Source organism: Symphodus melops, assembly GCF_947650265.1.
Source record: "Symphodus melops genome assembly, chromosome: 11".
Lineage (NCBI taxonomy): Eukaryota > Metazoa > Chordata > Actinopteri > Labriformes > Labridae > Symphodus > Symphodus melops.
Window position 1 is genome coordinate 15,142,900 of NC_136701.1, and position 15,832 is coordinate 15,158,731.

The window sequence follows — 15,832 nt, forward strand, 5'->3', positions numbered from 1 at the left end:
TGCTCTAATGGAAAAAGGATTGAATGGGTACCTAGCCTGTGGTAGCTTCTCTGCCAATGTACCCTGTGAGCAACTTTCATGAGGAAGAATGGGACACCACTTTTATGTGTGGTTTCCCTTTATACAAGTCATATTGGAATATTTAAATAAATCAATGCAATGTATTAGTATTTCGAACGCTACCAAATATGGCACAGTTGGCTGTGGAAACGCAAACAGGATCTGATTTTACCAAACTAAACCATACCAAACTGTGCTGATCCATACCAGACCGCTTGGTGGAAACAGCGCTTAAAATGTCAGCAATTTTTAAAAATCACCTTCAATCATTATACTGTACGTCATCATATATATGATGAAATCATACACCTGCTCTGTTATCCTGCAAATGTTTTTTCCCACTCCAACCTCAGAAAGTATTTTTTTTTTTTTTTTTGCTTGAACCACTTGCACACGGTACAGAAAAATCACTCCTATTTCCATCTCAAGTGGTCACCACAGCCATTCATAAGAAAAGTCAGTGTTCTCTCAAGAAATACTGCAGCTCAGTAGATGGAACTTTGCAGTGTTAACAATCTTCTTGGTATCGTAAATGTGAGCATGGCACATTGACTTGTACTTGATGATACATTATTTTATGTAAACAATGTGTTCTGATACTGATTTTAGTTTTTTTTATTTTCATGAAAAGATATGCGGTTTTCGTAGCATTTTTAACTAATAGTTACTATCAAGTATAACCCTTATAGCGTACTTACTTTGTCCTCATTTTGTGTTATCCTCAAAGTTAAAAAATTGCTGATAAACGTCATCCAGAAAATTATTATTCAAACCAAGTTTTAAAAAAGGCGGTGTGTGTGCAGGGGCGCTGGTGGCGCAGCGGCAGTGCGCACGTCCCCATGTATTGAGGCTCAGTCCTCACGCGGGCGACCCGGGTTCGCGTCCAGCCTGTGGCCCATTTCCCCGCATGTCTCTCTCCCTGATTTCCGCCTCTATCCACTTTCCTATAATAAAGGCCAAAAATAAAAATCTTTAAAAAAGGCGGTGTGGATCAGCTGGTGTTAGTCGCATACCCATGCGTGTGTGCATGCGTGTGTGTGGGTATGCAGGCCGAGCTGAATATACAGTAGGGGCCCCACATCCTCACACTTATTGATCAGCACATCATCCACTGTGATGTCACATAGCATAGACTTGGATTGTTGTCTGGTTTCAGCGTTTAGTGATATTACTTGTAAACAGTCCAGTGTTTATCACACAAAGGTGAAAGCCGTTTCAAACACAGAGGGAGAAACAGAAAGAGAGATGGTTTTGATGGACATTAGTGCATCAGTGGACACACTCCCACCAGAAAGGCTCTTAGTTGCCATAGAAACGCCAGAAGAGGAAATTAAAAAAGGTAGAGTAGGAAAAAAACATGTTTTTTTCACAGTAACCTCTCAACTCCTGACATGTTTTTCACATACAGTATAGAGGGAGAAAATGAAATCAGTAAACAATGCCCAGACTCATATTTTTCTGCCAAGAGAACTTAGAGTAAAAACATAAAAGATAAATTGAATGGTTTTATTTTAGTGAATCAGAAATGTTACAGCTTAAGATTTGGCACATATCAGTATGTCATGGTGACCAATTATATATAAATGTGGACAGCCCGTCTACCCCTGCTTCCCATTGTTCAAAAGTGAAGCTTTATTGCCCCCTTGACAGGCACTGACATATGTGCACTTTTAACCAGAGTTTGCACCAAGTGGCAACCTCCAGACATTAAAAGAACATATTTACAGTCTATGGTCTGTAGGTTTTGGCTAGGGTAGCCATTCAATCTGACAACCATAACACATACTTACCACTTACCTGACAAATATCCATCTGGTCAGTAAAATCCACAGCACATCAGATTAATGTATTGGTCTAAAACAGATAGGCTTGGATTTTTGGTCTTTCCAATAAAATCATATGAGGACTAGACAGTACATATCAAATACCTTATAAGTCAATAAAATCAAAATAGTTATCAACTGATACAATATAATACAACCCCGTACAATATTTTACCATATATAACAATATTATAGGATACATAAAGGTGCAATAGAAAACAATGCAATGTTTGATATGGTATGATAAAATTCATTATAACACATTATAGCACCATATGATGTGATACGACGAAATAATTTAGTTAGCACATTTAGCACTTTACTATCCTTTATCAAACATGCATGTCTTCTTCTAATCGTCCTCCTCCGTCCTGCCCTGTCTCGCAGCAAGGAAAAACAAGAAGCTGATCAAGATGAAAGTGCAGCGACCTGCTGGATCGTCCGAGCCTCTCAACAACATGCCCGTTCCAGTCATCCCCAGGTGCATGCCCCAACTCGTGCCCACCATGCTGTCTGTGCTCAAGGCCATCGAGCCAGAGATCCTCTACTCGGGATATGACAGCACGCTGCCTGACACCTCGTCGCGGCTCATGAGCACTCTGAACAGGTTGGGAGGACAGCAGGTCATCTCTGCAGTCAAGTGGGCAAAGTCCCTGCCAGGTAAGAAACATCTCCTAACAGTGCCTTTATGTTGGTTTGGGTGCCATGCATGCTAACACCAAAGCAAAGTGGTAGTGTTGTTGGTGGTATTTCTAGATTGTAATTGAGACTCATGGATGTTGAAGTGGGTCAAGTGACTGATCGAAAATAAAGTAATTTTTCTTTCTTTTTAAACCTTGAATGCAGCTGGTATAGGAAGTTCCATTTCTTTTTAGATCAAATGGAAGATGTCCTTGGCTGTGTAATGCAACGCTCCAAATGTGGCTTTTTATATACAACAAGAGAAAGTTTTCTTTTGCCCTCCAGTTAGCAGAACAACTGCTAGCCAGCATTGTTAGCAAGTTGCCACAAGTAACCTGTTTGATTTCATAAACTCAACATGGTTTCTTCACAGCCTTGAGTAAATAGAGATTACGACAGGTGTTTATACATCACTTTATACATCACAATTGAGGGTAATTCAGATTTGGCCTGCAGCTTCAATAAAGGATCTGAGTGCAGCTTAGTTCACTCAATTGGATGATTTAATGAAAGTCTGGCTGGCAGCCAGATGTTTGCCTTAATTGGTGGCCATTGTATAAATGTCCATGTCTCTTACTTATAACTTTATATAACTCTTTATGAATACCATTGACAGTATTAGAAAGTAACAATAGATGTCCTACAACCTTGCACTAAAAAGTCTGACCTGCGTAATAGCTGAATCCACAGTTATAGACTGAAGAGCAGAATAATGGAGGCTCATCAAAGAATAATTTACTTTTGAAACCTTGCTTTATGAGAGTGGTATAATTTTTATCAGGACGTGACCAAGGTTAATCAGCTTTTAACTTTTAACTAGCATTTTCAATAATCCACATATCTTTTAGAATACATTTACTTTTTTTTTTTCCTTTCAGAAGTGAAGCAAGTCAACATAATCAAAGAGTGGCTGCAGTTCTTATCAAAATGCATGTTCCTACTTAAACATGGTTCTAAAATCAAATGGTGGCGGGTTCAGTTCAGAAAATAAATATTCTAATGTTTTACTGATGAAATAAAAAAACTAAATTCATGTGTGAAAGTATAAAAAAAAACAAAAAAATAAAAACATTGACTGACCAGTTATGTTTCTACAAAGTAATACTGGAAGCACAAAGGTTGGAATTTAAGGCATTCATGCTTGTTTTTATCATGAGAACCAAGGCACATGACTTGATAATCACTTTAAGTATGTGCTTGGAGATTTTCCACTCTCACTATAATTTTTACTATTAGTCACACCAAAGATTAAAGGCCAGGTCCCTCAAAGAAAATCCTTCAATGAATCAATGAAGTAAAACGTTCTTTTTTTTCAGTTGCTGCTTTGTGTGTGTGTGTGTGTGTGTGTGTGTGTGTGTGTGTGTGTGTGTGTGTGTGTGTGTGTGTGTGTGTGTGTGTGTGTGTGTGTGTGTGTGTGTGTGTGTGTGTGTGTGTGTGTGTGTGTGTGTGTGTGTGTGTGTGTGTGTGTGTAACTGTATGTGTGCGTGTGTTCGTCAGTATAATGAGGGGCAAATCTAGCTCACATCTTATGTGAGCATTGTCCATAACTGGCGGCCTGCCAAAATGATGCAGTGCGGGAAGCTCTGAGGGGTTGGAGTGAGGGTGGCTTTTACATAACAAAGCATGGTTTCAAACAAATGTAATGTGAAAGGACTTTTTTCATGTGCAGTTCCACTTGTATAGTTTTGACAGTGTGGAAACAACTGAAGTCTAATTCAAGTCCAATTTGAACATTGGCTTAACTAGATCTATTTTGTTTCAGTGGAGCATCGTAATTTAGTTTTAATGATGCTTCTGACAATCACTTTTTCTTTTTGTTCAGTGTTTCTGCATTTCTTTGAGAACAAGGAATTATATAATGTATCGTGATTAAAAAAAGAATAGGTTAATATGATCAATCCAGCAGTAATATTATATAGTGCTTTTTTGTCAAGCTGCAGAAACACTTCAATCTTCAATGGTGATGGTAAAAATGCTGTTTTCATAGAATGGTCATTATTTTTGACGATCAACATATAAAGAATAAATATCTATTTTTTTTTCTTTTGAAGGTTTATTTTATAGGATTGTAATACTTTTTTTTTTTTAGACAGACTGTGGATTGGAAATTTAGGAATTAAAGCGGGAAAGGAGTCACAGGTCGGATTCAACCTGGGCTGCCCACTTGGGGGAATATGCCTCACACGCACTCGCGCTAGGCTACCTGCGCCCCCCCTCACTTATTCCTCTTTCAGTGTTGTATCGTGTGCTCTAAACTGATTTGGATTTCTTTTTTTGTGTGTGTCTTACTAACACACTTTATTGGACTTTCCTAGGCTTCCGCAACCTGCACCTGGATGACCAGATGACATTGCTGCAGTGCTCCTGGCTCTTCCTCATGTCCTTCAGTCTGGGTTGGAGGTCGTATGAGCAGTGTAACGGCAGCATGCTATGCTTCGCTCCTGATCTTGTCATCAACAAGTACGTATCACAGCCAGCTGTTCTAAATTTATGTACAAAAATGTGTCAGGCACATTCATTATGCACTTGGCTATTTCACTTAGTTTTCTTATCACTTGGCTCACTCATCTGTTGACATAACATTTGGCAGAAATGTGGCAGTTTCTGCGTGTGAAGATGTTAAATCAGGAGAAGAGAAGCAACAGGCGATACTTTATCAGAAGAAACACATGGCCGTCTGCGACCTCCACAGGCCAACAGTGCAGATAAAGGCCGTGCTACAGTACATGACCATTACACATAAGAAGGTGGTGAAAAGAAAATCTCCTTAAACAAGGTTCAAATTATCCAAAGACTAATCCGTCAATTTAACTCTGTGCTAGGCTACTATAGCATTATAACTAAAGAAAGGGTTTAACAACTAGCCTGGGACACACACACACACACACACACACACACACACACACATACACAGCAGAGGGAGACTGCTGACATGCTAGCAGAGCTAAATGGCACACTTGTAAAAAAATAAAATAAAGTATCAAAACATCCCGCTTGATTTATTAAGCAATCTTATCAGGAACACACTAATTCATTATAATACACATAATTAAACACCTGTAGAAACCAAATTACTCACAGAGACAAATGAAAGTACATTCATTACATACTGGTCTGTAGAGTAAATAACCTTCTGTGGTGCCTGGACCCCTCCGGTAATACAGCTGCTTGTTAATTACGCAGCCTTGTTACTTAAACAATCACTGCCTGTGAAATGAATTGTACTTGAAAGTCTCTGTTCTTGCCAAAGTCTGTGAAGTCTATAGAGAAAACAGGATCATGCCAAGGCTAATCTACTGAGCCTTTTTGTTTGCACTGTTTCCAGCTTTTGAGGGTCAGACTTTGAATACTCAAGGTGATGAGACAGATCTGTTCATTTCTGTCCGTTATTTTTTAACAAAATGACACAACGCCACGCTTTTCCTGCTAAGCTAGCATTAACTGTTGCAATTCTGCAAAAAAGCTTACGTGTTGGAGTTTGACGGTTGGGCTTGTTTATCTTTGTGTTTAAAAGAATGATCAAAGAACCATTTTACTTTGAAAACAATGTTGTTTTTTTGCGTTCGACAGCCTATGCTTCTGTGGCAGGATGGGCATAGTGTCTTTATTTCTGCCTGTATGATACAGATAGAAAAAGTTTTTTTCTTTTGTTTTTTTGTGAAAGACGTAGAAGGAGAGGCCTAAGCTGTGAAGAGTCACTTCCAATAGAAATACACAACTCAAAGCAAGTTTGAAATAAATATCAAAGGTCACATAGTGCAGCGCCAACAGCACTGTGGTTGGTCAGAATGAAAAGACAGCTCTAAACTCAAGGCTGCATACGGTTTCTTCAAAATGTGCTGTGTTTTTTTTTTTTTTTGGTTTTTTTTCAGAGGTAGAGGTAGGTAAAATTGGCTGTGTGTGAGTTTGTGTTCCTGAGGTGTGGAAAGCCATCAGACCTGATTTCACTGTCTGGTGTCCCAGCTGCCCAGCTGTAAAGCTTCCCTGCTGGGGCTGACTGGGAAGTGAATAACAGGATAAGTGAAAGAGCTTCAAGTCTAATCTGTCCGTCGTTCTTCCCTCCCCCGCCCGTCTCCACCTCTGATCTCTTTCCCACTGACCTCTCTTTCTTCTCTCCCCTTTTTCGTCATTCTCCTGTTTTTAGAGATCGTATGAAGTTGCCCTACATGAGTGAGCAGTGCGAGCAGATGCTGAAGATCTGTAACGAGTTTGTCAGACTGCAGGTGTCCTATGATGAGTACCTGTGTATGAAGGTCCTGTTACTGCTCAGCACAGGTAATGGAAAACACTTACCTTTGAAAAGTCACTGCAATTTTTTACAGTTGTATCAGCCATCATGCGACACAGTAGCCTTTTTATTGCAATGTCAAGTACTCTCAATCTGCCACTGAAGGATAGTATTACACTGAGGGGACTGGGACAGACTTTTTTTTTTTTAACTCAGCGTATTGATGCAAGCGGATGGGTTGGTGTACCATTTGCTGTTTCAATTTATATTATGGTAATATGTAGAGTAGTTCTCATCGTGTATGAAGGAACAGATAAATGAGCCCAAAGATCTATGCATTGTTTTACTAGGTTTATGAGGCATTTAGCAATGGAAAAACATGGAACATTTGGAGTCGGCGGATGTATAGATATTTTCACTTACTGGTATCAATGGTTAAAAAACACTTAATAAAAAATATATAAAGTTACAACACCTTTCCTACGTATGTTAAGTATTGTTTTATGAGACTAATCAGGCTTTAAAATCAGCACTGTACAAAATGTACAAAACTTGCAGTTTAATTTTTGCAATGAAAAACAGTTTGGTTTGGTTCTCAGACCTTGTTTATTTTGCAGCACTGGGTTTTGACAAGCGTGTATTTTGATCATTAAGTTCTGCCTAAATAGGATCACTTCTAAATGCAGATTAGCAATTAGCAGTCTAAACCAGTTGAGCTGCTTCTCATAAAGAACCTGTTTCTTCGTTCCCATGTAGACTATAGTCCAACTATCCGCTGTCTGAAAGCACCATGTATAAATGTTTTGCTTTTCCTCAGTAGGGCTTCTTCTTTTAAACCACACAATTATGCCATTGAATTTTTAAAGTTCCAAACACTTTTTTCACATAGAACACAAGTCTATTGTTAGGATTTTATTGTTTCTTTTTTCCAATGTTTTTAATGCATTTCTTTCATGCCACATTACTACTAAAGAAAAATTAGACAACAATACATCACAAAAGACTGAAATGCACTATGAATTCTATGTTGTTTAAAAAAAAAAAAAAAAAAAGAGGGGCATTCAGCATGTTGTGAAACCGAGTTCTCAGAGCTACAAAACTGCATCACTTTATTTCAAAATGTGAACTTTACCTCGAAAGCCTTTCACAACAACCTTATCACTCTATTCGGCTCTCTAACGTTCCTTGAAAACTGTGTTTCCGTGAAAGTACGGTTTGTTCATCTTCTGAAATCACTGACTCAGTTGATTAGATCTTGAAGTTTTTCACAGGTACTTACAACTCTGTACAAAGCTCATTTTCTCCACATTCAGAGGAACAGTTGCAGCCTTGTCCAGTCTACGTAGATTACCTTCCAAAGTTTGATTACAAATCAAAACATTTCTGAATCAGATTTAATGTAGGACTACTTTAAGATTCATATCTCGAAGGATAAAATACAGTTGCTTTTTGGCCAAAATGTCTCAATAAAAGTACAATATGAAAATACCTCATTACAATTAAACCTTTGCTTTTCATTGACTTTCTTTCGCCGTACGAAAATTAGATTTGAGAGTATTTTATTAGTATGCTTTTTGAAATTCTAAATGCATTTGGATTTGCTTGAGTTTCTTTAAAATAAGTAAATTATAGGAGTTAATCTGACCAAAAGATTTTAAAGAATGTTCCCCATCTTCCATTCTTCATGCAGAGCTGAAATAATAATTACAGTAGCAGTTGGCTGTGAGTCAAACTATGTGATTAGCACCATTTAAATATCTAGCAAAAAGAAAGAAAAACTACACAGCATGAAGAAAGCGTTACAAAATCAAACGTTTTTCTTCTCATTATGTAAATTTGCACTTAGCTGTGGAGGAAAGCATTCTTCTTTCCTCCTCACTCAAAGTATGCACTTAAAATGTTATGTGCTGGTTATGCAGAGGAAATGACATTTCCATCCTGAGCCTTGGCTGCATTTTCCTACCTGAGAGCTATTTCCATCTGTATACCTCAGGGATTGAGTTTCTGTCAGTCAGCACATCTCATGCTTCTGAGTGAAAATTAAAGGCACCTATGGGGCCATTTTAATTTATAGCTCTGTGCAAGACACCTGTTTATTGAGAAATTAGTCTTAACGTTTAAACCCTTTCCCATACATTGACAAATGTAGAAAACAAGTCAAAATAGGAAATCTATTTTAACTATTACCCATGAAAGAAGTCTACACCTGTAAAGAAGTCAGAGTTTAGAGCAGGAGAGCAATCTGTTTGTAGACTCTAAGAAATGGTCTCTTTGCCAAAGCTGAACTTGCATAATGATGAGGCCCAATACAACTAGCACTGTGGTATCTACCAGCTAATGTAAATCAGACAGTAATTCACCCCAGTCCTGCCCTCTGTGGCTTTGCGTAATCTCTGCGCCAGGCACTGTGGCTTTGCCTGGGCCTGATGCCAAGCACCAGACTGACATTGAGACTGCCATGTGTTGACACAGTTGTTGTGGTGACTGCAAGTTGATTTTTGTTTCAGTTGTTCATGTCGCGTTCACGATTTTGCAAAACACACCCCCTTTTAGTTATTACACTACTGTAGCCTTAGTTTAGCATATTTTCCACAACCTACTGCAGTCTGGTTAGGAGGTGCCTGCATGTTTGTGTGTGCCTCTCGAAGGGTCCTCGCTGGGCTCCAAACACTACATTTTAATGTAGTTTAAATTCCGTAGGCTGTTTCCTGCATGAAAATCAGACTAAAACATAGCAACATAGCTGATTGATTTTCAGTTTGAGACGCATGTTCATATATACATGATCTGTCGTCCAGCTGGCAGAGCAAAATGTAAAATGTAGCTTCAAGCTAATTATATGGCTTTGTTTTAGGGATTCAGCAAACTTAAGATGTTTATTTCTTTTTGAATCAAAGATAAAATATCAAGACAGCAGCTTTATAGAAAATAATCACATTTCATATCCTCTTCTTTGTCAGGCTGTAAGGATGGTTGACTCACATCAGTATCAGTGGATTTGTTTGATGTACTAGCATTTTAGCATAGATGGTAGCATTTTTTACGTCTTTTTTTTTATCACAGGGTTTCACTGATTTTACCATTCCTGCAAACTTGCTAACTGTTGTGCCTATTTTTGTTTGTTTGTGTAAATGTGTGTGTAGTACCAAAAGATGGCCTGAAAAGCCAGCCAGTGTTTGACGAGATCCGTATGACGTACATCAAGGAGCTGGGAAAAGCCATCGTGAAGAGAGAGGAAAACACTAGTCAGAACTGGCAGCGCTTTTACCAGCTAACTAAGCTACTGGACTCCATGCAGGAGGTTAGAAAACACACACACACACACACACACACAAGCCCCTGCTTTAGACCTGCTTGTATTATTATTGGAACACAGCCTACAATTTATTGAAGAAAAAAAAATCCGTGACATAAATCCAATCCTACCCCTGAGATTTGTGACCCGTCCCACCCCTAATAATTACAATTTGTTGCTTCTCTTCTTACAACCTTTTTTTTTAATGCCAGTCAAACTCAATGTTTCATAGCTTGTGGTTAAAGTGCATCAGTTTCTCAGAGTTCAGCTAAGTTCCCTGTACCATTCATGTAAAACCCTGAAGAATACACTCGCAGAGTCCACTAAGTGCATAATGTTCCAGTCGAATTCATTACATGCCGTCTCTACATAAAGCCTATTAATTGCTGAATGAAAAAGCTCCTGTATGTAGACCTGAGGCTTATTTCAAGATAATCCTGCAAAAAAAAGAAAGAAAAAAAACCCCAAACGTTTTTAATGATCCAATAGTCTCCTTAAACTGTCTGTGTCTCTTCCTCCCTTGAATCTCTCCCCAGATGGTGGAGGGTCTTCTACAGATCTGTTTCTACACCTTTGTGAATAAAACCCTCAGCGTGGAATTCCCTGAGATGCTGGCAGAGATCATCACCAACCAGATACCAAAATTCAAAGACGGGAGCGTCAAGCCTCTGCTGTTTCATCAGAAATGACTGCCTTAAACTGTGAAGCAATGCCTTAAATTCAGCCCTGTTCCTCTCTGGGGCCCCCGAGATTTCTCCCGTAAAGCTCTAAGCCTTGGCTTGTCCTGCCTCCCCTACTTCTCTGTTTCGATTCCTCCAGTTTTCCCAGGCCCCCCCCCCCCCCCCCCCCCATTGGAATTCTACGACACCCCACCAACCATTTAGCCAAATTTGGGAGCACAATACCTACCGCCTCATGCCTTCTTATCCTCTCTAAGGTTTGGCTAAACTATGCTGGGAGGGCTCTCAGCTGACTTGAAGCCATCCTTCTTGACTAAACAGGAAGAATTGTTTTCCTCCAGAGAAGAAATATTGGCTGGCATGTTGGCAAAAAGGCAACCCCCCCCCCCTCCGTCCACAGCCCTGTCCTCACCAATCGAATGCAGTTTCATTCGGTTGCTGCCTGCCTAATTTCTCTCCGGCCACTTCTGTTTTATTGCTGATATCGCTGACAAAACAACTCCTCGGAACACCTTTTCCCTCCATCGACATGACTCTCACCCTGCTGTCCTGCTCACCCGATGAGCAGCCTGTTGAAGCTTGCCCCAAGTTCAATCCCACTGCTACTCTGCTCAACTGCCTCGCTCATCAGTGTTTGCCCCACACCGCTCCACTGCGCACAGAATGTAGTGTTCAGGTCTTTTTGATTTCCAGAGAACTCGGCATTGAAGGTGGTACACAGAGAAATTAGAACTCATTCTGACATTGAAGAGTCTATTTGTTTCTTATTTGCACCCAGGGAGTGAAGGATGAACTCTTTTGAGCTGCGAATCAGTTATCTTCTCTGAAATTGTAGAATCCGACTTAGTATCTGACCAATGGTAGAAAATCATCAGCTCGAGGAATATTCTTCTGTTTTATTCATTTCTGACCACACACTTACGCACACTAACATAGAAAATATATACGAGGACACACACTCACTCAGTGAAATGTTTACACAGGATGTATCTGAGAAGGGAAAACAGTGCCTTTTAGCTTTCAAAGCCATCCTATATAAACCCATGTTGTTTTGCAAAAGATTCTAACCTTGACACCCGTCTGCATCTTTTTCCTGTTTGTTTTCTTTTTTTCTCAAGCAAACTGCTCTGGTGTTTTTATTGTGGGCAGCTCTTGTGCATCTAAATGTGCATCATAGGAAAACAACATATGGTACAAATAGGATATGTACATCAGTATGAACTATTAAGCTCTTGATCATGAGGATTAGGTCGTCAGAAGAATGAAAAAATTATAAACGACAGAAAAGAATGAAAAGGTGTTTTGATGTCCCACAAACACATTGCATGTGTTTGCCCTTTTCCCCATGTGAAGTCGATTTGCTAATTGTACTGTATCTTCAATCAGTATTGCCTAATTTTAGAGGATCCAGATTAATATTATATAAAGAAAGTTAATATAAATGACACATCAGGATCTCCTAGATAAACAATCTAACAAGCTTTAGAGATGGACATCACTGGAATTAAAACAAGGTTGTCTAATGTTGTTTAACATTTATTTTTATTAGGGCTAAAATACTCGGTCAGTTGTTAATTGGAGTGACAATTTCAACAAATTCTCATTCAATTTATTGATATGCAATTGCATAATTGCTTGTGGCTTCATTTCCACTGCGTTTCTATTTTGGCTTTCATTCAAACTTACTTCAAAATGTAGTTTTCTGGATCTCCCTTGGAGTGACCTACCAGGCCAGACTACCTGGTCCAACCATCAGAAATGAGAGCATGACCAAATTGGACTGGAAATAAATGCTGATGTACCCTTTATGGACATTAAGTGAATGATTTGAGATGATTTTAGAATGGCTGAATAGCTCCAAGTTTAGTAAGCAAATCAATCCGAACCCAGTTTAGTTCAATCAGCATCCCCATGTAAGGCTCCCACAAAAAAAACATTTCTGTCTGTGAAGTATGCCATTCCACATCAAATACATCATATAATCAGGTTCGTGTTTACATCAACAGCTACTGAGGTATTTACTTTTTGACCAGCCCAACATATAAAGATGGCTATTAAGATAATGAAACAGAAATATATAATTTTTATATGAGATGTAAAATAGAAACACCCAAAATCGATGGAACTTCTGTTCTCAGACTTAATCTCTTAAAGTTGGTTTATTTTTTTGGATTAACATGGACATGTGGTCAATGAAATTTGTGAATCAAAGCTCAGGCTATGAATGATGACATCACCTCGATGTGATCCAGTAGTGCCAAATGTATTTAAAGAGATATTTTATGCCTCCTTTCCTGGAGTAATTATTCAGATGGAATTCAACATCAATGTGGTTCTTGTTACCGTGCTGGAGAGTGCTCCTTTAGTCCAGTATCACACCGACACCAGCTTAAACTTACTGATTGTTATTACCCGAAAAAAAGTGTGTAGACTTTTTATGAACATGCACAAACACATTGTATTTTAAAGATTGCAGGGTCAGCAGGAATATCTGCTGCTGTCAAACAGGTGGTGGTCAGCACTTGGTGCATTTGTAATAATAATAAAAAAAAAAACGTATGTGAACCAACTAATGTGATGGCCAAACCAAAACACTGACTGCACAGTTGTACAAACACAATCCGCCCCCCTCTTAGCAGATATGCTTCTATTTTCCTCAGTGTTTCTTGTAACTGCCTCTATGCCTACAATGTCGACCTTATACATTCTCAGCCCTTTATTGTGAATGGTACTCATTCCTCACCCCTCCACCCATGATCCTGAATTGCAGTTACCAGACCAGGAAGCAGGTTGCCATGGAGACTACTCATTTGTGTGTTACTTACAGCAAACAGCACAGTGGGCTCTGGCCGCATAAGAGCCACTATTCAGTATGAGCCATCATGTTATTATTAATCAGCCATTCTGCCAAAAGGATGGTCATGTACTGTGCAGGCTTTCAGCTTTCACCTGCTTACTCGCTCAAGTGGCCTTGTGCTGTGAGAAAAAGAAAAACAAACAAAAAAAAAACAATCCGCTCACGTCATTGTGGATTATTCTGGGGAATATTTGAGAAAACTATCTCTTTGTTTTGGTAACTTTTGCATACACAGTCGTTTCCCGTTGGTGGTGCTTCGAAAACCAGCTTTAACGTGTTGATGTAACCTAAACCCTGCTCGTTTCTAAATGGCCATAGGTGTTTATAGCAGCGCCGACATAAACAGTGCAATGTAAACTGTCTATTATTACAAACTATTTTTACATAGCCTCTATACTCCGATACACTTTTTCTTTTACCTTTCAACTACTTGTCCGATTAAAGGCCTTGCGAAAGGGAGACAGAGAGCCATAGAAATAAGATTTTAAATCAGGAAATAGATAAACCCTTATCAAATATAAATACTTTTGGAGATTGATGTATTGTAAAAAAAAAAAAAAAAAAAAAAGTAAAAAAATAAAGACAATATTTTCTGTGATTTTGAATACATCAGCTTGATCCTCTTTGATATGAATTATTTTACCCAATCCTTTTTGTACATTGAATGACTCGAGAAAGTACATATTTTTTTCATTTGTGTTTGATAAGGTAGACGTGTTGAATACATTAGGAAGTGTTAAACATGTTTTGTCTTGTGAAGTAAATGTACATTCTAAGAGTCAATGGGAAAGTCCACATGAATGCTAACTGTGTTTTAAAGTTATACAGAAACGAGGGAGTGGGGGGAGGGTGGGTGCGACAGACTGGAGGAGGTTTTTGTGTTGTGTAAGTGACCAAAGCAGAGGAGAATTAAGAAAAAGAAAAAAAAACACAACTAACAAACAGAAGTATTCAAGCAGTTACATTTTAAGTAGCACTTATCCAATTTCTAGTACTTACTTTGTTTTGAAAGGTATGTTTTGTAAAAGGTCCAGGCTTTTGGCTCCCATGTATATTGTTGTGAGGATTTACTGGTCACAAAAAAAGTTGAATCTCCATGTGAAAGTAAATCTACCAGAGCCTGACAGAATTGCACTACCCTCATATTGGTTGATAAATTCTATTTTGTATAAAATACATGCAAATATGATCTTTAAAGATTAAGGGCAGATCAGGTTTCACTGGTACATATGGCTATGGCTTTCATTGAAGTCTGTTTCGCTCATATTTCAGTTCTGTAAATGTAATCTGATGTAAAAACAACCAAAAAACATAAAATGTTTGTTTAAAAGAAACAATAGCTTGTTTTACTTCTGTAATACACCTCTTCTGTAGTCAGTGTCGATATTTTCACCTATTTGATTAAATGTTGAATTCAGTTACCTGTGTTGTTCTTTGACATTGGATTTGGCATTGTGCTGGAAAACGACTTGGAGAATGTTTTCTTCATGGCAGGTGGAACGTGGATATTGAGAACAGATTAGTTTAAATATTACACACAATAAAGTTTCCTGTTTTTCAAGGCACAGTGCAAATGTTTTATTTCTACCCTCTCACATTGTTATTTATGTGCATAAGAATAAAATCTAAAAGTCCATCAACTTTGTATCTATTGACCTATTAACTACTAAAAGGAGAAACAGCCTAGCTTTGAACATCATTAATGTTTCACTTCCAGACCTCTCTGAAAGCTCGCTCAATCAGTTCCATTAGTTTATTTAGTAGAAAAACAGAGGGCATTATGTGCGGGACATGTTTCTGAGAAAAAATCAGCCTTTTAGTGATTTCCCAGAGTACTGTGAGCTTCATGAGTGGAGAAACTAATGAAGTTGGGAGCACACTCATGAACTGAGTAATATCCATTTTTTATATATATTTCTGCAACATTTACAAGAAACTTACATAATCACAAATTCTTACAGCTTCTCATCTGCAATTACATTTTAGCAGCTTTCTTTACCAGTGTTTACAACATTCAGATCCCTTTATAAATAATAATAAATAACCTGAAGGATCAACTAAGTATTTATTTTTCTAAATCCTTAACTGTACAAATATTTGATACAATAAGTGTTTGCCATACCAAATATGATGGCAAAATGAACTGAAGCGTTCTCGTCTGTTAGCTTGTTCCATATCTTATTGACAGATTCAAGATGTGCATTATAT

General features: G+C 38.4%; 1 protein-coding gene across 3 annotated transcripts in view; it reads left to right on the forward strand.

Moving 5' to 3' along the window:
• Positions 1-15,186, forward strand: part of LOC306831123 (glucocorticoid receptor-like) — a 61,573-nt gene extending 46,387 nt beyond the window's left edge. For all 3 annotated transcript variants that reach the window (XM_079355040.1, XM_079355041.1, XM_079355042.1), the window contains 5 exons: positions 2,271-2,543; positions 4,880-5,024; positions 6,709-6,839; positions 9,936-10,093; positions 10,624-15,186. In XM_079355040.1, the coding sequence (XP_079211166.1) occupies positions 2,271-2,543; positions 4,880-5,024; positions 6,709-6,839; positions 9,936-10,093; positions 10,624-10,776 (860 nt within the window). In that variant the 3' untranslated portion in view covers positions 10,777-15,186. The remainder of the gene's footprint in view (positions 1-2,270; positions 2,544-4,879; positions 5,025-6,708; positions 6,840-9,935; positions 10,094-10,623) is intronic.
• Positions 15,187-15,832: the final 646 nt, after the last annotated feature.